We start from the raw sequence: 20850 nt of genomic DNA on the forward strand, positions 1-20850 counted from the left end.
AGGTTGTGTGTTCAACCTCTCCAATCCTCTCTGGTTTTCAAGCTCCCAAATCACTGGAAGAGTTGGCTTTAGTGAATCTGGAATGTCTTGTGTCAAGAGCAAGTGGGGACAGGGTGAAGGCCACCTAGGGTTGTGGTGCAAGTGTGTTGACTGGCCTGGGCATGTGTGATTTGAGGGCCAGGTTGCTGTAGGTGACTGTACTGGGTATTACCACTGCCTCAGGCATCTCCTGCATTTTTCTGGGACCCTCTGTGAGATTTACCTGCAAAGGGATGCTCATGTTTTTCCTTTTCATGCATTAACAACAGGCAGAGCTGGATTTTTGTTTCGCTATCCTGGTGAAAATCCATACTAAACACCGTGCTTTTACTTTGGATTTATACCCAGGAGCTAAGTAGGATTCAACTCACTCCTGTAAAGCTGGTGTTAGCCTGGTGTTTGGAGGGTTTATTACAGATAAGTGACATTCTTCAGAAATATAGAACATAAGAGATCTGGGGAGAGACACACAAAAAGCTGGGAATGTACAGATGTTGCCTTCAGTTGTAATTGTAATTTAGGGTAGAATTATTCTGTTGAAATTTGACCAGGACACAGAGATTTTGTTATGTTTAGGGTCGGATCCAGGATCCACTGAACTCACCAGAAGTCATCCTGCTGTCTTCAGCGTGATCAGGCTCTGAAACTAGAAAACTTTGTGAAAGCTCACCATAGTTGTGAGCAATAAGAAAGGTATTATTTCTGGCAGGGCAGAGCTTATACTGTGGTACGTGGCTTCCTGGAGACTCTTGAGAGGGGCCCTGTCCAAGCTCCTGTGGGAATGAATATAGGGAACATCCTAAAAATATCATTCTCATCAGGTTTTGTCTGGGAGCAGACTGCACTGCTTCCCTCAGCTGGTGTTAGGGGAGGAGGTGTCCAAACCCTGGTTGCTGCAACTTACAGCTGGCTTATCCCTATTTTTATGGGAAGGTGTGTGCATGGTTTAAGCTGCGATAAAAACCATATTGTTCTTATTTCCCCACTGCACAGCATTGGTTTAGGCTGACACGAGCTCGCATACGTTGACTCAAATCTGCCTGGCAGGTTTCTTTTCACACCCTGCTGGAAGCAGCTCGGCTTTTATTTTCCTCCTAAAGGTCTCTGTGTGGGGAAATAAAAGGACAAAATGCAATCAAGGAGGGGGAAAGTGAATCCAGTAGAGAGAGGGATGCTCAGAGCATCTATTCTTAAGCCATTAAGTTGGGCACTGACTGCATAGTCACGTACCAAGGTCCCTTACAATCTGAACAGGTTTCTTCCCGATATTATGCTGGCAGTTACCGACTGCTGCAGCCGTTGTGATATTGATTAATCCTTTGGCATTTTTCTGCAAAGCTTTAAACTCCTCACCCAGCAGCCTTTCAGCTGGGAAACCCAAATGAGAGGTGTGGTGGGTCCCACTGCTGCGGGAGGAGGGAGACATGGTTTTTGTAGTAGAAAAGATCCTTGTCACATAGGAAAACATTAATGAAGCCAAACCTTTGGGTTGTACCTCTCATTTGGACCTATCTTTTAGCCAAACTGTGAAGTATTTCTTAACAAACCAAACCAAACCCAAGAATTAAGTAAAAATTTCCCTAGATGCTTTCACAGCCCAAGCAGATGAAAGGGAAACTAGGCTATTCTTGAATCCTACAAGAGGAAACAATGCCGAGATTTTAAAATGAAGCAATACCAAAATGGAGAGCTGCCCCAGTGCTCTTCTTGAGGCTGGTCCCATAGAATCTGTCGGAATGAACTGTGTGACATTAGTTATGCTAAAAATGCAAAGAACAGATATTCAGATTTCTTAACTTCCACTGAGGAGCCTCTGTTCTTTCAGCAGAAGTTCCCACCTGAGCCTGGGACCTTGCACAGGGGCTCACAGGCTATTGGGGTACACAGCTGCCTTTCTGGGAGAGAAAGGCATCACACAATGTAGCTGGTAGCTAGCACGATTACATTTACCTGTGAAATCTGGGGTCAGAGCACCAAAGTTCTCAGAGGGAAATAATATTCCCCTGTTGTCCTCCATGTACTGCTTAACTCTCCCCTTCTCCTGCCTCAGTTTTGCATGGACAGGACCCAGAGTGTTCATGGCTCACCAGGTAGCCATTCAGTGCATCCTGAAGGCTCTGACTCTCCTTGACCACTAAAGATACAGCTGAAGTTTTGTTTTGCACTGTGTCTAAGCTGGATGTCATGGTCTGTGTCCCTCTGTTCTACCACAGCGGAAAGGTGATAGCATGTGGAAATTCCCATGCTTCATGTCAGTGATAGCAGAGAGAGACGAATGAAGCTTGTTCTGGGTAAAATGACTGTTTTGCTGGATGGGGTTCTACACAATCAAACTTGTCTATTCTTGCATGGAGACTCACCAGTTTGTGGAAGCACTTTGAGAAACAGAAAAAGTTGACTAATTTCTGATTGGGCTGTTGAATTTAACAAGGGTGTGTCTGATTCCCATCCCTGACATTGAATAACCATCATTGTAGTGTAGTTGTAGAGAGGGCAGCTAACAAGGTTTGATTAATTTCTGTTGTCATGTTTTATTTCAAATGGAAAACATTACGAGGTTAAAATAAGTATTACTGGTTACATGATGCATTAAGGTAATGATTTTTTTTTAACTTGCTTGATCCTATAATACCACAATTTTAATGGATAAATGCTAAGCTCTTTGGCTGATTTCAGATGCCTTGTGTATTGTTACACAGCCTAAAGGAAAACTTTTTTTTTCTCTTTCTTTTCCCTTTTTCCCTTTCTCTTCCTCCCTCCCTTACCCCTCCATAGGTGATTCTCATTCTGACAAAGCTTTACGACTTCAACTTGGGGAGTGTTACCGAGAGCTCACTGTGGAGGTAAGTGGGTTGTAGAAATCACAGCAACTGCATGGAGGGGTTGTAAAACGGGAGGCTGAGCAAGGGAGGTGTCTGAGTTGATCGGGGAGGAGTCGGGAGGGAACCTGAGAAAACTGGAGTTGCCTTTTGGAAAAGGGATACGTGGTTAAGAACACATTGCTTTAATGAAATGGGGTTTGCAAAGAGGAAGGTTCTGTTGTAAGGGTGTTTTCCTGGCACACAGAGGAGCTTGGTTTCATTCTTGCCTTTGAGTGTCCTTAGACAAGTCTCTTCGTTCCTTGGAGTCTCTGCTGTGAGGCTGGCAATGAGAACAGTCTCTATAGGTGGTATGTACCTGCTGTAACGGTGTCTAAGATGGTGTACAACACTATGTGATACCATCTTAGCTGACCTTAGCTATGTTCCTCAGCACTCTGAGCTGAGATGATCATCTTGGCAGTGAATCTTTGTTGCCTTGGGCTGTATAAACAATAACCACTGAAGGACTAGAGATATCACAGAGAGATGCTGGTGTCTTTTCTTACCATCCCGCCTGTGGCAATGAAAGGGAATACATTTAACAGAATTGTTATGAGGTGTTTTTTACCGTAAGGACAAAAAAAAAAAGCAAAAGCCAGCCTTGTGTCAGATCTGTCTGGTATGTGATAGCTACTGCTTAAGCTGATAGTTGGTGGAACTGTTAATGCATTGTAGTGGTTGCTCCAGGTGTGAGCAGGTTCTTGGCAGATGGTCTCTTATTCTTCTTTCTTTCTAGCTAATTTAAAAGCCTCTGTTTGGAGCAGACTTTGGGCATGTGCTGCGGGTTTATTCCCAGTAATGTATTTAAGGGTTAATTGTTCAGTAGAGCTCTTGAAACTTCTCAACTTGCACAGTACATCCGAAGCCTAATTGCACTGTACCATGGTAATCTGCAAAAGTATAAATAACCACGTAGCGAAGAACAGAGAACACAGTCATTTCCACTTATCCTGGTACTTTTAAAGGTATTTAAGTCTTAAAAAACTTGTGCCTCTTTACCTAACAAGTACAAATGGCACTGTGATTATGCTTTAAATGTTTATTGCCAAACAGTCTGCTCTGCATAAATAATGGAACAAGCATGCAAATCCTGTCGTAATACTGAACTCACAGCATTACCTGAGCTCTGCAAAATGGTAATAGCAACACCCCTTTTGGAGTTTTCCCAGAGTGATGGAAATGTAGTTCATCATCAGTACAACTGAATGCATCCAGTTCTCAGCCAGCTGGGGAAACACATTTACTTGTGTTTCAGTGTGTTCTGGGGCACTTCTGTATCTTTTCTGCAGTGAAATAGGGGTCAGTGTAGGGCATAGAAACTCAGAAAAGTTGAGAAGTCAGAACTTCCTGAGTTATCTTGCTGGGTCTGGGAGGAAAGCTCAGGGTAAGAACTGTGAGGTAGAGCTCCTGGGTGTTCCTGGGTTCTGAAAATCAGTTTCCCACCTGGAAACTTCAGGATTAAGCCATGTTGTACTTCAGTGTGGAGTATTAGAAAACAGCTATGAGTTTCTTTAGAAAGGACGTTGTAGAAATACAAATAGATACTGAGTGTAAGCAGTAAGCCAAGAGAAAGACTGCTTTTCTCAAGATTTTCTGTTCTATTTGCACATTAAGGCCTCTGAATCTTTGCATTATTTAAATCAGTACTTTTCAATATTTTCTTTTATTTTTTGAGACCCTGAAAATTTCAAAAGAAGGAACTGTCTTTTCCAGAGTGAACTTAAGCCTTTTGGCAATAGGTTTGCTTTCCTTAGTTACTTTTTGTAAACTCCTTCAAAGCCATCTGTTGAGCCCCCAGAACTGGTGGGTCACAAACTGAATGCAACTATCAAGTAATTATCAGAAGAAGGTCTGGACATTTCCAGGTGTGTATTGTTTTTTTTAACTCTTCCTGTTTTCTTGAGTTATGATACATCCTTTCTGCTAACAGGGAGTCCTGCCCATCTGAGTGTGATATCTGTTCTGAACGGTTGGCAAACGCAGTTGCTTCCAAAAGAGAGGAGTTGCTTTTGTGGCAGAGAGCAGTGAATCACACAGCCATGCTTCAAAGGATGCTAAGATAGAGCAGAGTGCAATGCAATCTCCAAATATCATCTTGCCTCCGCCTGCTTCATGCATCAAAAGCTTCTTCTCAGTTCCCCCTGGGTTATAGCATGAGAGGCTTCTTTTAATGGAAAACTGAGTTGCCATATGAGAGAAATTTCTAATCCCTGCATCAAAATACAGAGACAACTAAATCAATAAGAAAACATCCTGAATGTAATTAAAAAGGGGAGCAAGAACAAGAAAGAAAAAGAGAATTAAAAGTAGCATTGGAAGCTGCTCCTATATCAGGCTGATAGGAGTTTAGACAAAGAAAATGCTACTCAGCATGTGAATGCAGGAACACTGGCATTGCTCTAATAAGCAAATCCATGCTTCTTGGGCCCAAAAAACTACAGAAAAAAAGACTTCAATTCCTGCTGAAGCAGCCAGCCTTGAAGCAACCAACTTCAAGGAAAAGATACACATACTCAGTCACACTCCTCCCCTTGTGAATGTCACCTTTCTTCTTGGTCACAAGAGATACCTGTCAGTTTTGATTTTTTGTTTTTTCCCACCCAGTTGAGTGGAGGTGATCATTTTCCTCCTATGAAAGGAAGCTACTTTATTGTGGTTGCACTTGCGATGGTGTTTGAGACATCAGAATTTGTGGGGAGAAGTATTTTTGTAGGTTAGCAAATATAACTGTAAAGATTATTTAATTACATAGGTGTTTCAGACATGCAACCCCTTCGTTATTTCTCATTGTCTAGCAAAATATCTAACTGGATAGTTGAGAATCAAGCTACATCCTGCCTTCTTTAAGCAAATATTGGATTAAGGGTTGGACATATGTATTCTGTAGAATTTTTTTTTTTTCCCTCCCCTACTAACACTTCTTCTCCATCAACAAAAGGAAAACAGTTCTCCCTCTTAATCTATAAACTTGTATGGTTTTGATTTGCAATGCTGTTAGAGCACCTTTAATTCCCAAACCCTCTGTAGGCCCAGGTCCCTGCATCAAACTTCATTGCACATGATGAACTGAAAGCACAGGGGAAGGATCTGTCATGAAATATTAATTCTCTCTGTAAAGAGACAGGCTGCTTCACAATAATTGCAGTTCAAGAAGGTATCTGTTGAACAGAGGAGAAGGAGAGGGTTAGATATGCAAAATACGGTGTCTGAAAGGTGCCATTCACAACTAAGGGTTGAAAGCTTGGGAGGTTTTTTGGGGCCTATTTTTTTTTTAAAATCTTGGGCAAATTTTATTCGGGTGGGGAGAGAAGGGAAAGCCGATTCAGTAGCTTATTTCTTCAAATGTGTGTGTCCATAAGACTTCCAGATAGGACCATAGAAATTGTGATTGTGATAAATGAGTTTTGTGTTCAGGTGTATTATGTGGGGAGTTCTGTAGGTTGTGTGGTAGGCAGCAAGTACTTAAATCAGTTAATCTTGTTGCTGTCCAGTTGTTTCCTTCTTGTTTTGTGAGTGTGAATAAACAGGAATTTGTCAAGCTCCTTTCTTATCCTGTGGGCCTTTTAGATTTCACAGGTTGAACATTTCTTTGATTGTTGCTAATCCTGTCTCCTGTTTAAGCTGTACAGTTTTGAGATAGGGTTGTGTGAACATGACATTCTGGGTAAGTATTTAAAGTTGCTATTGTAATATTTAAAATGTTTTCAACTGTTTCAGCTAGTGTGGGTTGAGCAGTTATTTCTGTTAACATAACTGGAATAAAAGTTATTCCACTGTTGCCTTTTTTAGTATCCAGGAACAGTTATATTTATTTGGATTGCAGCAGCTAAAGAGACAGCCTCCATCCCAAGGGAGCTTTCAGTCTCGGATGAAGACAGAGACAACAGGGCGATACAACAGACAGGAGAAGCACAAGTTAGCAGGGCGGTATTTATGATCAATACAACAGCCATGACTGCAACACATCAGCTAATTAGGCAGTGGGGAGTAGTTCAGATTTTCTTCCAAAGTGCAAGCACTTGCATGTGTCAGCTCTGAGTCCCTGCTGCCATTTTACCCACCTTTGATGGGTCCCCTGGAGTTCCCCTCCTCTGGCTGTGGTCCCAGCTAAATTAGCTGCTGGTACATAATGCCAGCCCACGCATTAACCCATACTCAAAACCATGACTGATTCTTTCTGCTTAAGAGGCTAAAATGCTGATGAAGGAATTTATACACGTATTTTTTCTTGTTTATTAAACAAAAAACTATTTTTTCATGGTAGCACTTAAAAATCCCCAAGCATTTTTTTTTTTACTCTTGTGGCTGCTCTGCCTGAAGAGATTTGCCTGTTGTCTTATCCTCTGTGCTGAGTTTAAAAAAATAAACCAACTTTTTTTTTTTTTTTCTTTTTTTTTTCTTTTTTTTTTTTTTTTTTGGCAGAGACAGCTGCAAAACACAGCAGCTGCAACTCCTAGCTTGGAGCTAAATGACTAAAACCTCTCAGCTTGGTTGCAAGCTGCTTTATGTCTTACGTTGCTCTTCAATTTAGATCTGTTTGAATTACCAAAGGGCTTTACGCTGTTTCTTCCTATGTCCTTACCTCTTAAGCCTCTCACAGTCTCCAGGGACCATCAGTATGTATCGGTGTTACCTCTAGCATTTGTTCCCTTGCAAAGTTTCAGAGCTCATGCTGGTTTTTGTGCCCTAGGCTTGTGTGTTGCACAGGGAGCTGGCTCCAGATGGGGTTGCTCTGTAGGTGTGAAATGGTGAATGCCGTGTAAATGCCACGTCTCCCCTTTGGGCACTGGGACTTAGTCTCCTTGCTTCATATGTAGCTGTCTCTAAGATAGGAAAGAAGGCAAAGATCAGGAGAATCGTTAATTCTGACTCAGATTTCTGTATCATCCTCTATGAAACATGGTAAACCTGAAATGGGTCATGACACAGCCAGAGCTTCCTTCAAAGGGAATTTCTATCCCAGTGGCAATGCATTATGTAGACTGTGGTGCTGAGAATGGTGACTTCTGGTTTCTGCTGCAATACCTTGCTCAGTACTGGTCAGGCTCCACATATTTTGAAATGGGACATTGTGTTTTTTCTGGAATATGCTGTATTGAAATGCAGTCTCTAGACAGGCAGTGTGACCAGCTGACATCTCCCTGCAGTGTTGTCAAGTTTGATTATATTTATTGGTTTTCAGTATTATGCTGACAACCTGCATCTTAGATATATGTTATTTTCTGAAGGAGTGTGTTCAGGCATGAAATTAATGGAGCTGATTTTCAAAGTAGTAATGCTTCCCATTATTATGTCTTATTTGAACTTTTTAATGACACTGTGAAGTGCAGAAATCCTGTGCTGATGAAGAGAAGGGTTTCTCATGTCTGCACTCAGCCACCATGGCATGGAGGGAAGGAGCCAACTTGGTGTGTAAGCACATTCCTGACCTCTCTTTGATTTGAAAACCAGGATACCCAAAATTTCGGCAACTCCACTGTTGTTGTTTGTTAGTGTATAAATAGCCTAGCTTGGCGGTGGCTAGTTTTTTCAGGCTATGGGAATCACTTGTCAAAATCCTTGTGGCTGAGAGCTGCTAGGCACAGACTATGTTTGCTGAAGAACTATGGGAATGGAGAGGTGCAGCAGGTGACTGCAGGTGAGATGAGAGTTGTTCCTTGGGGCTCCCAGCAGCCTGAGGTGTGATTAGTGTTGGTCTTCAGCAGCATCCAAGAACAATGCAGTTCTCAGTCTCCAGTATTCTTGCTGATTTGTCTTTTCCCTATAGTGAGTGATTCAGTTTACCCTGTCTCAGTGCAGCCTGGCTGTCAGTCACAGATGCCACCATGGCATGGGAGCCACAGTTGAACTATTTGGGAGATGCACAGTAGCTGCATGTTGGTGTGTTCATGAGCTACCTACTGCCAAATGAAGATTGTGGCCATTTAATAAAGAAGTTCCTTGTCCCAAAGAGCTAGGTAGTCACTAGCTGTGAAGAATAGAAAACACAGCATTTGTATGTGTCTGGGAGTGGTGCATAGATTAAAGTCCCACCTTTCCTTATTAAGATGCCTTAGTCATCTCGTTTCATGAAGCTCGTTTGTTTTTCATGAACCAGCCTTCTGGCTGGTCCATTTGTTGTGTCTCTTAATTGCTCCATCAATGACCTTTCTGTGGGGGCGGGAATATCATCATACAGGGAACCTTTTGGATTTATTAATTTTTTGTTTGCCAAGAAAGCTCTGAGACTAATTACCAAGACTTCCCAGAAGATATTAGTTTACAAATTTTAATGACACTTGTGATTTATTAATGTGCTTCCCCCTGCATCTGCTCATCCCTATTCCTTGGTGGAAATCCTGCTGAATCGGAGAGAATTAATAAAAACAGAATTGCAGATTGTAATGGTGTTTTAGCTAGGCTGCCAATTAAAACTTTTACCCATATTCAGAACGCTTTATTCATATTTGTAATTTCTCTGAAGACAGAGGTAAGTCTTAGCTTTGACTACATTCTGTCCAGAATCTTGATTTGGTGAGGGTGTTGCGTATCAGTCCATGGTGGCGACACACAGGTCCACATTACATGTACATGTAACTCACTGCTCAACATGGTCTACACATCTGTGCTTCATCCACAGATCTTCTGTGACTTGAAAGTGGGAATGCTTTGCTGAAGTTGTTGACCTCCAAACGTGGCTGTGGGAGGACTGGGTTGGTCAAGAATGATGGATGCTGCGAATATGTTTGTGTGAGGAAAGTGTTAGTTAAATAGGTCTTGAAAGGTCATGTGGATGTACATCAGTTTTGATCTCATAGATAACTGGCTTATTTGGGATGTTCCTGTTAATAAGTTGACCTGGGAATTTTTGAATGCACTTTGTTTTCTGGCTGGAGACAAGGAGGCAAGAAGAAAAGGCAATGTATCAAATTCCAAACTTTTCAAGGGAATATTCTTAGGATAAAGATTGAATTCCAGATAAAATGTAGAGAAGGTAAAAGCGAACTTTGTTCAGTTTTCATTTTCCATGTTTCAAGTAAAAGCCCCAACTAGCCTTCTCTCTTTTCCTCTCTCCCTCATAACTGTTGAATTATTTATACTCCACAAAAGAGCTCCAACGGGAGAGACTGATACTTGTCTTACGTGTGGAAGATCCAAGTTCAAGCCCTTGCTGTGAATTAGTATAAAGGGAAGTACTTTTTTATTCCTCAAGTAATTAAATTGTGTAACTCATTGCTACGCGATGTTGTGAGGCAGAAATAATAAAAGCATAAATGGATTTCAGAAGGGGATTCAATGAATTAATGGAGGGTATTTCTTCTGGTGGCTGTTAAATGTCATAGTGTGGCTGTAGCCTCTGTCTTACAGTAATTACTTTATGATATGACATTCAAGGAACAGACAGCTTCTGGATCAGTGTTGCAGAAACGTCATCCAGTTTTTGTTTTTTTGTTCTTCAGCAATGAGCTATTTGTGTTTTAGGTATTGTAATGGAATAGGTGGGATTTTTTTTGAGACATGATACATGTTAGTTGTTTTGGAATTTGGAGGTCTCTTAAGAGAGATGGGAAAGAGAACATGGGAAGAACTGTGCTGTCTTTTATCTCTTCCTTGAGTTTTCCCAGAGTATTCTGTAGCAAACTAACAGGCAACACAAATTTTTGACCTGACCTACTGTGGCTGTCTTATTCGATGAAGGAATTTGAGTCTTCTACACCACAAGTAGGTTCTCCATCTGTTGCCCAACAGGTGACTATCTTGGATGCTATCACGTTTTCTTAGTAAAGCTATTTTACGTGACTAAAAGTATGCTTTGAAATAGTAGATATAAACAAACAAACAAACCCACAAACAAATAAAAACAAAACAAACAAACACAAACAAACCCCCCACCAAAATACCCCCCCACAAAAAACCCAACCCAACCAACCAAAAAACACCCAAACCAACCACCCAACAAAAAAACAACCAACCAAAAAACCCCACAAATAACAACAACAAAACATAAGCAAGCAAACAAACCAACCAAACAAAAAAAACCCAACAACAACAAACAACCCCAAACAAACAAAACCCACTAAAGCAAACAAACGAAAACCAAAACCCAACAAAAATCTTCTATATAATTTAACTCGCCAGTCAGTCTTTTCAGGAACACAATGGGGTTTGATCATCCTGACAATGGAAACTTAAACCTGTCCAGATCTCTAGTGTTTCCATTCCAGAAAGCTTAGATAATGGAATGGGAAATTCAACTTCAAAAGATATTTCTGGTGTGATAAAATTGTGAGGATCTCAGTGTGAAATAATGACATTTGTTGTGGAAAAAAAAAAGGTGTTTAAGGGAGGTGAAAGATTATGCTTGTTCCTGCTTTTGCATGTTATATACCCTATATTTAATATAGTTTTTTTCTGTCCTTGCCAATGAATTTATTTGATTATGAACTCCTCAAGAAGGGAGACATCCTATCTCATCAGAAATAAATTTTAGGCTTGGTTCTTGTTCCCAGGTATGTAGTCCTGGGGCTTTGGTGGAGAAGTTCAGAGGATGCTTTGCCAAAAATGAATGTGTTTTTGAACATCACAGTCCATATGAAATAATCTCATCAGGGATGGCAGGTAAAGTGTTTGTAGTGCTTTGCCTACTTGTTTAAAAAAGTAGCGAGACAGCATTCAGGAGGGAGTTTGTAGCCACAAACCTGCTGTTGCAGGTCCTGTGGGTGTTGTGACTGTTGCCGCATCAGCAGAGACGCATCTGTTAACAGGAATTGGTTATTCCATCTCTTCTTTATCATTTGGAGCAGCAATTCCATTGCTCTCATTAGGGAGCTGCTCCTTTTGTTGAGTTATCTCATCTTACATTCTAATTAGATTTGGATGCCGACTGCAAAACTTTTTGCAGGAAGCCACACTTAAAGATGAATTTGTTTTGGACTTACTAATGTCTTTTTCTGATCGCTCTCTCCTGTGCAGAGGAGTTTCGTTGGCACAGATTAGTAGTGGATGCATTCAGCGTGGATATGTGCCAATATTAATGAAAACCACACATTAAATTAGCTTATAAATATGCAAATAGATAATTGCAAAAATAAGAACTGTCATCGTAAATTACATAAGAACTTTCGTAGTAGATGTGACCTAGTAGGACTCAGCCTGACAAGAGTTGTTCAGGAAAGAATATGATAAAAATATTACAATATTACCAAGTTATGTGGTGTGGAAGGTGTCTACCAAAGCAGGTGCGTGTAGCATCTCTTATATGAGGACAGGCTGAGAGAGCCAGGACTGTGTAGCCTGGAGAAGAGAAGGTGCAGTGGAGGGATCTCATCAATGTGTGCAAACACCTGAAGGGAGGGTATAAAGAAGATGGAGCCAGGCTCTTTTCAGTGGTGCTCAGTGACAGGAAAATAGACAATGAATGAGCACAAACTGAAACTCAGGAGAGTTCCCTCTGAATATCTGGAAACATTTTTTACTGTGCAGGTGGCTGAGCACTGGCACAGGCTGCTCAGGAACGTTGTGGAGTCTCCATCTTTGGACATGTTCAAAAGCTATCTGACTGGTCCTGAGCAATCAAATGTAGGTGACCCTGCCTGAGCAAGGCACTGGGCCAGATGAGCTCCAGAGGTCCCTTAAAACCTCAACCATTCTGTGATCCTGTGAAGAATAAGGGAGCATCAGACAAAGGTTCAGGACAAGTAGAAGAATTTGATTTTTAGGATAACATGTAGTATCTGTGGATCTCCTTACTGGAGCATGTTTTGGTAGGTAAAGTTCTCGTACGTTCAGGTGGAGTCTAGGCGAGTTCCTAGAAGGAAAAAAAAATTAAAAAAAAAAACTGTCAAGAATGATATTGCATGCGAAGATTTTATCTGTGGCTCAGAAAACCCCCTGGGCTCTGCTCAGCTAGAGATGGGCACTGCCACCAATCTCTGGGCAGCCAGGGCCAGATCAGGAGCCAGCAGGTTCTCCCACTGCACAGTTTCTGAGTTGGTGCCACCTCATGGCTTGCTGCAGGATGTGGTTCCCCATCCACACTAAACCTAGGCTTTACATCCGCTTACATGATTTGTTTCTGTTTGAGTGAGCTGTTCTTTTCCTCTCTCTTCCCCTCTCCCTACTCTCTCGACTCTTTTTCCTCTTTCCAGTTAGGCTTGGGACCAATTCATATAAATCTTTGATGCTTTGTACAGTGGCTGGTAGAATATAGTGCTTTAACATGGGTTGTGTCTGTTTATATTGGTGTTTTATTATGTTGTGTGTTGTTTTTTTCCCTCCAAATGTACTACCATTTTATAATGGTTATAAATAATCTGATGGATGGAGAAACATTGTTAAAAAATGTACAAGAAATCCTTCCATCTTTCTCTTAGTCTGGTCTGTCTCTCTCATTATCTCTGTGGTACATGCATTAAGCTTCTAATGAAATTAAGAAGTGCCCCAGTATCAAGGGGTCATTTTTCCAAATAATATTTACAAAGGGGTACATTTACCCAGCCCAGAAGGTAGCCTTTGATTTATTTACTTACCACATGTTCTTCATCTGTAAAATCTGTCAGCCTATTCTTTTACAGTATATGCCTGACCAAGTAAAAATGAAAGCTCCTGTAAACTACTATGGGAACCTAGTGCATTTTTACATGTAAGATTTCTGCCTCTGAATAAAAACTGTAAAAGATAAGTGAGGCCATCCTGTACCCAGATTATTAGGGCTTGTTTCTGAGTCTTTGATGGGCAGTTACTTTAGAGAATTGCCTCTGTAAATATTATTAGTCGCTCATATCCAGTTAGCCATGAAGCTTGCTATCTAGATGCCTGAATCTAGGCTATCTGCAGGATCTGGGCATTCAGCATCCTGCAGGTCTGGTCAGGGATGCAAATGTGGTGCTGTAGTGAAATAGTTGAGGGCTATTACCCTCTGATAAAACTGAGAATGTTGTATGGCATCTGTAACTGGACAGTTAAATTTTCTTTTACGGATCATGTAGTCCAGCATGAAGCATCAGTGGGGAAGATGAAAATATGAGATTGGTTATAGCAAGATGGCTAGGTTGTTAATATAACCATTGTTGCCAAGCCTTACCCCAAAGTCAGGCAGTAGTTTTGCCTGAGCGTAAGTGGAGCAACTATGAACTTTCCGGAGTGCTGATGCATTTAAGATTTGACAGTCTCCAGCTCTCTGTGGCTACTGCCAGGAGTTCAGGGCTTCATAGCAGAATTAGGGAGGCTGAATGGATGTGTGCATCTCAGCTGTGTACCTTCATAGCCCGAGGTTTCAGCAGGGACTCTCATGCCATGGGGTCTGACTTCATACACTGTGTTGTGCAAGCAAGCAATGAGCTGGGACTGGTGCTATCTGTAATTATTAGTTTGTACAAGCTCAGCATATGTCCTTTTGCATCTCGTTCTCTGAAATGTTAGAAATTTTAATAGCAATTTGCTTTAAGAAGGAAGCTTGGTTGTTGATTGTTGATCCTGATGAGGGAAGAACAAGCAGAGGGTTCAGAGCAGAAGTCAGGAACAACATAGGGAAGAACAGTCTACACACAGGGAATAGGTCCCAGGACCTGGTGTGAGAAGAGAATTGTATGACTTCCGTCAGCACCAAGGGATGTGTGAGTTCCCTGAGGACTTCAGCAGACCGTGATCCATCCATGGGTCTCACATAATTACTTCAGGGATCACAGACAAGCTGTTGACTTTGAGGTGCACCAGACACAGGTTTCTGTAAAGCCAGCATATAGGAGGGCTTGTCCTTTCCTTGGGGTACTTGAAGCTGTAAGCATGGTTGAGGAAAACCAAGGCACTAAGAGCATCTGTTAAAACGTAAGGTTTCAGATATAACGTTTTATTGCCATGGAGTAGTTAAAGCTACAGAGCAAGCAGTGGAGCATGGTACATCATTCAGTGTGCCTCTAGCAGAGTAGAGAATAAATGTCCCATGGAAGATTAAAATCCCATCGGTTCTATTATCTGTAACCAATAAAGGCAAGAGGGATGTGTATGAGGAACAGAGTTAACACAGCACATCTAGCTTTGTACCCACAAGTGCACATTTTCTGTTTTGTGCAAAGTATGGGAAACAAAGCAAGACTTTTTTTTTTTTTTTTTTTTTCCCTCTGGAAGAGTAGATTGCAAGGGAGACGGTGGTGATCCATCTCTACCTCTCTGAGGACTTGTATGGTGGTCTACACCAATGCCACCTCATCACAGGGGCAGAGGGTTTTGCTCACATCATCTGAGAAGTTCATATCTTGTCCTGTGGCACTTTAATGGTGATGAGTACAAGTCTCTCTGAGTAAAACGACATAGCCCTGTTGTGTTGTGGTATAATAGATATATAAGAAGCCCATATTTTCTCTTTGGATGTGCTCCTTTTATATAGTGACAGTGCATGTGGTTAGTTTGGGGGACAGATGAGGGTGAAGGTGAGTAGGCTGTGATCTAGCTTAACTGTTCAGCTAGATCTGATCCAAGTGGGGTGCGTGGAACCTGGTGATTCTGGTTCATCATGAAATGTCCTCTATAACATAGCATATCGAAAGAATCAGATTTGTGACTGTGCAGACATGGGAATAGTGCTTTTCCTTGGTATGCAACAGCAAACTTGTTCTTATGTCTCTCTGCTTCAAAAGTATTACTGGACATGGCACTTTGCAAGCATGCCCATCTTGCAAATAAGGCAATTGATTTGGTACTTGTGCTGCTAGGAAGCTTTTGGGACACGATTGGCAGTGCCATTGCTGAGTAGCTCAGGTCTTGTGGAAAAGTGGGTTCTTGAATTCTTCTGCACAGACGCCCCACCTTTCTACTGTTTAAGTTTTTGTATCACTTGCAGGAAGCAAAGGTAAAATCCTTTGTTCCTAGGGCTACTTTCTTGTGCTACCTTTATCTCAGCTTCAGTGGTCACTGTGCTCCCTCTCATCCTGTGTGACAAAAAACATTACAAATGCTGCGGTAGGCTGTGCTGCAAACTCTTATCTTTAAAAATGACATTCATAAAGGTTAATAATTGGAATGAGCTCTGGCAGTTACTAATTAACACCATTACACAATCAGCTCACATTCTGGCAGCATTAGGCATACTTAATCAGTCAATTATCATTGATCTCAGAAAGCGCTGCTCTAAAGTTAGCATAAGGTGCCTTTGTGAGTGGAGGGAAGGAATTTGACAACAGCACAGTGGTCAGGCTGCTGGAAACGTGTGGCTTGAGGGACCAGTGTTGTGTACCTGATTGTGACGGATGGATCTGAATTAGAAATCAGATAGTGTAGAATCACCTTCAAACAGAGGTGTAAATAGGTTTTACCACTGTCTCTCCTTGCTGTTTGAAACAGTAGGAGTGTTCATAGAGAAAGCTGACTTTGGGGAAAAATGGGTTTACTGGCTTCAATGAATTTCGGTAAATGTGATGACTTAAACGCTTTCCAAAGGACAGATGGAGCATAAGGTATTTTTGTCCTTGCTTTTCTTTTTCTTTATATGATTGATAGTTCTTGAGGTAAGGAAGTTGCAAACAAGATGGGGATGCATGGGATTTCCCGTTAAAAGTGTTACATAAAGTGGTCTTAATCTCATTAATCTACATGTTATGACAGCTTTGTGCTCTCTAAGGAACTTGGAGGTGTGGAACCTTTGCTGTTTGTACTGTCTCAGAATGCAGCGGGATCTGGCCTGTCTGCTGCATGGAACGGCTGTGGTTTTCTAGCCAGTGTTTTGTTCTTCCCAACTTGAGTGTGGTCAGCACATGCATGTTTTCTAAAACTATTTGTTGTTTGTGCCTGGTCGGGAAGGTGTGCAGTGATGTGTGGCCCACACAAGCAAGCATGATGGCTATTGTTGAGAGCATGAAGGAGATTTTCCAGATCTTTATATGGAAAATGAATGTGTGGAACAGAGATGATCAGGGCTGACATGTTGGTCTCTGTTCTTTGTGGCTTCACTTCTTGAATTCTGGTTTTTGACTGTTTAAGATATAGTCTGCAATGCATGGAAATTCACAGGGAGTTACATACACCTCGATAGAACAGGAACATAATTGGTGGCATGTTGGAACATAAGGGGGGTTCAGGATACTGTGAAAGTAAAGAAATCTGTGTAGCTGAAGAGGCCAGAAAAAACGTGTGTTGTGCTTGATTCCTCTTTGGAACATGACCCAGGGCCTCTGTCTATTTAGGACAAGGAAAAATGTATTGTTGTGATTACTTTGGAGTGCATTTTCAACCTTTCTCTCCTGCTGCTTATTTTCTGGAACTTTCCATTTTGGGCAGATGATCCAGAAGAAAATCTGGTTAGAAACCTATAGGCTGGATGTTTCCCAAAACCTTTTTTGTTTTGGTGCGAAAGAAATCTGAGAATATACTTCATGGCTGACAGAAGTCAGAAATAAATTGATTTCTTTCTGTATGCTTGAACTTTAGCGTTTGCTCTTAGTGAAAATTTGCAAGGGATCTTGGGAGTAGGCATACGAAAAACCATGTCAGAAGCTCAACTCTGGCTTCAGCTTTTGTAAAAAATTAGCCCAGTGCAAAGGGCTTTGTTTAAAAACTTCTTTCCCATGCATATGATTCCAGAAGTAGCAGAATGTGAGTGCAAGCACAAGCCATCCCAACTCCTAAAATTTCCTTGCCTCCCATTAAATTTATCTCTAAAATTGTGCCCACATACCAGGGCAAGGCTCATGGTTTGTTGCTGTGTGTACATACTTTAAGGATTTGTGCTCAACGATTCTTTGTTTCAAAGCGGAGGGCTAAGATTCACTTGAGCTGCAAATGCTTCTCAGGAGGGTAAAGTAATCTTCGTAGAAGAGATGTGAAGATTTTGTTCACTATTGGTGATTGTACAATGATTATTTAACCTGGATAGAGGAAATATGTAAAGGAACCTGTTTAGACATATGTCAGTAATGTGGAGTTCAAATTTTAAGGAAGTCACAGTATTTCCAGGCACTTTTCCAGGCTTTGGGTCAGGCCTTGTAAAAAGTAATGAAGGGAAACATGTCTTCATGTATCAGGTACTTCAGCTGAGAAATTCCCCTGGGCAAACCCTGGGGCAGCCTTGTGGAAATCCGTGCCTCAGGAGAAGCTGTAAAAGATGCTGCTTGGGCTGGGTGCCAAGGCAGAGCTGTGGCTTCTGGGTGCAGATGCTGCACTCCAGAGCTCAGACAGGGATTTCCTCCCAAAGCCTCCATTAACACATAACCTGTGCAGGGTCTTCTGGAGGTGATAGACGCTCTTGAAGAAATGTGCAAGTCTCAGGACTCGGAACTGGTAGATAGCTGTGGTGTTCTGCTGTATGAGAAATGATGTCTTCTGTGGTGGTACTTACATACTTACATACTTACGAAGTATGTCGTGGTATGGCAAGAAATACTATGGTAACATTTGTAAATGTTGCTAATTTTGTGAAGAAGTGGCAGGCCACAGTAGCTCAGTTAAGGAAAAAACAGTTGGATGTTTTCTTCTTACAACAGTCCTGTAAGTACATAAATAGCTACAGCATGACCCTCCACCCCTCCTCACCAGCCCCTAATAGCTATTCTCCAGTTACTGGATGATTTGCAGCAGTGCAGAGGCAGGTTTTAGGAAAAACCTCCTTAAAGCTGAGACTGGCTTGCCTTGGAAGGTGGGAAGTCTCAATTTTAAAAGACTTTAGGTATGTGCTAGACAGCCTTCTGAAGTAGACGTCTTGTTCTAGTTAGTCTTGCCTTTGGGAGGGAGAACATTGAAGACTTTTTCTTATCCCGGTTTCTGCGATCCAGTGATAGCAGAGCCTCCCACCCATGTCCCTTGGGAAGAGAGCAGCACAACAGGCATAATACTGGAAGCTGACTATAACAGGAGCTGAGAGGTTGAATAATTTTTACTTGATAGCATTCAGCATAGTTTTGCATCTTGTGACCCATCCTACCTTGTCTTGAAATGTCCCTGTTAGAATATTATGTAAATGGGATAGTGAAGCCAGCATGAAAATTGGACAATGTGCAATAACAAGTGTTAACTTTAGACTGAGGCTGTGTTCTCTGCATTGCATTAGTTCCAATTTAGATCCCATCAACAAGCAAAATATTGCATCTGCAGATGCACAGTTTGATAGGTTGCACAGGTTTGATGGCTTGAGAGCAGAAAAAATTGTGATCTCACCTCTTTGTCCTCCTCCCCAACTAATTACCCAATGGAGACCATACAGGGCACAAATCAGCTAGTTGGTGTTGGATGACTGCTAGAAACATGCAAGTGCTATCAGCACAATGGTGTTCACGCTGACAATGTGCTGGCTGAATGGTTGGTGGAAGAGTAAAAAGATGTGTTTGAAATGTGAGCAATCTTATGCAGTTCTCAATCTAGCTTTTTTCTTTCCTAAAGAGGCATGGAGCTGTGGCAAAAGCCTGTGCTTAAACCACAGTGCTGTTTTGTTTGTAAAGCTAGACAATGGAAGATTTTTAGATGTAATACTAGGTAAAGTGGTGAGTGCAGGCAAGGACATCTTGATAGTGATTTCTTTAGCTCATGGTAGTGGAGTAGGAGGGATCATGCTAAAAAAGAGAGTCTCATATGACCTGTTGACTGGAACAGACTGTTGCTTTGCTTTCTAGTAGTCCCCATGCTTCATGGAGAAAAATATCAAGTGATTAATTACTTGTGTATCATGGAAAGATCAAATTTAGAGAAGGAGTCTTTTGACACTAGAGTCTTCTTCAGAGCAGATACTTTTTGAAAATACTGGGTTACACTCAGTAATCCTAAATTTAAAAAAGTTTGTCTAGAAGCAGCTATGTAGAAAAACTGTGAAGCAATAGCTGTGTCACTGGTGATTCATCAACGTGTTTCTATTAAAACAATTCCTGGTTATAAAGGCAGAAGGAACATTGTAATCACTGTACAAGATGATGAAGAAGGAAGTCACTTGCTGCAGATACCAAACAGAGGTTAATTCCCCAGATGAATGCCTGCTTGATCAGCTGTTAGTACAGTCTTGCTGGAACAATTGTCCTTCCTGTTAAAAAAAACAAACAAAAAAATCACACAAACACCAAACACAACCAAACAACACCAAACCAACAAACCCAAACCGGAACAAAACAAAAACAACCAATAAACCAACACCCAAAATAGACCAAAGTACCCTCTTACCCAAGCTTGTCTAACCTCAGTTTGTCAGGTTTTGGCTCTTGTCATACATTTGTTGAACAGGTGGAAAGGCCCTCTAATTCCTTAGGCAGGTACTTGCACCCTGATCAAACACCAGAAGTTTTTCATAAATGAGCAGGTTTTTCCATTCTTCAATCATTCTTGTTTGGGTGATTCTTTTCTTGTCATATGGCACCAAGTCCAATGTCCTCAAAATTTTTATGTTCCTGTTTATAATGTGGGAAGTCTCAGGCAGACACTCTTCATTGAAATGCAGCTCTACACGTCTTCAGATTCAGAGATTTAAAGCACAGAGAAGAAGTAATGATAATAATCTAGTCATGCAGCGCAGGCCAGAGAATCTGACTCAATAGTTTCTACATTGAGTCCACAGTGTAGTTTGAAGTATTGCTTGTTGGCTGGAAACATGTTCTGTCTTTGCTAATACTTATAGTCTTTCAATTATGTGATCTGATTTGCATTGCTGCTAGGACTGTATTTCATTTTTGATGCTACAGCAAATGGACTTTAGGCTGAATTGGCCAAATTCAGTGATGCTGAAAGGCAGGCTGGTATTTCTACATGTCTGAGAGCCTCCGCACCTGTGAAATTTCATATTGCAGCCATGATTCCTTGAGGATGAAAATCTAAGCCTCAAAGCTCTTTTATTCCTCACTTTCCCTCTCACGACATTATAATTATTTTCAAAAAGCACTGAAAGCATAAAATTGAGGGGGACAAAATAAAGCACTAGCTCATTTATATGGAACTCTTTTTTTCTGAGCTGTTTTTATTGGTCTTTAAAGGACCCTCAGAGTGTTTTCCTCCTTGAGACCGAGGA

General features: G+C 41.4%; 1 protein-coding gene across 1 annotated transcript in view; it reads left to right on the top strand.

The window, feature by feature from the left end:
- SORCS3 (sortilin related VPS10 domain containing receptor 3) overlaps positions 1 to 20850 on the top strand; it is a 293201-nt gene that overhangs the window by 88179 nt on the left and 184172 nt on the right. Inside the window, exon 2 of the mRNA XM_065843270.2 lies at positions 2815 to 2882. Coding sequence (XP_065699342.1) covers positions 2815 to 2882 — 68 coding nt within the window. The remainder of the gene's footprint in view (positions 1 to 2814; positions 2883 to 20850) is intronic.

This window comes from Patagioenas fasciata, chromosome 8 (assembly GCF_037038585.1).
Source record: "Patagioenas fasciata isolate bPatFas1 chromosome 8, bPatFas1.hap1, whole genome shotgun sequence".
Taxonomy (NCBI): Eukaryota; Metazoa; Chordata; class Aves; order Columbiformes; family Columbidae; genus Patagioenas; species Patagioenas fasciata.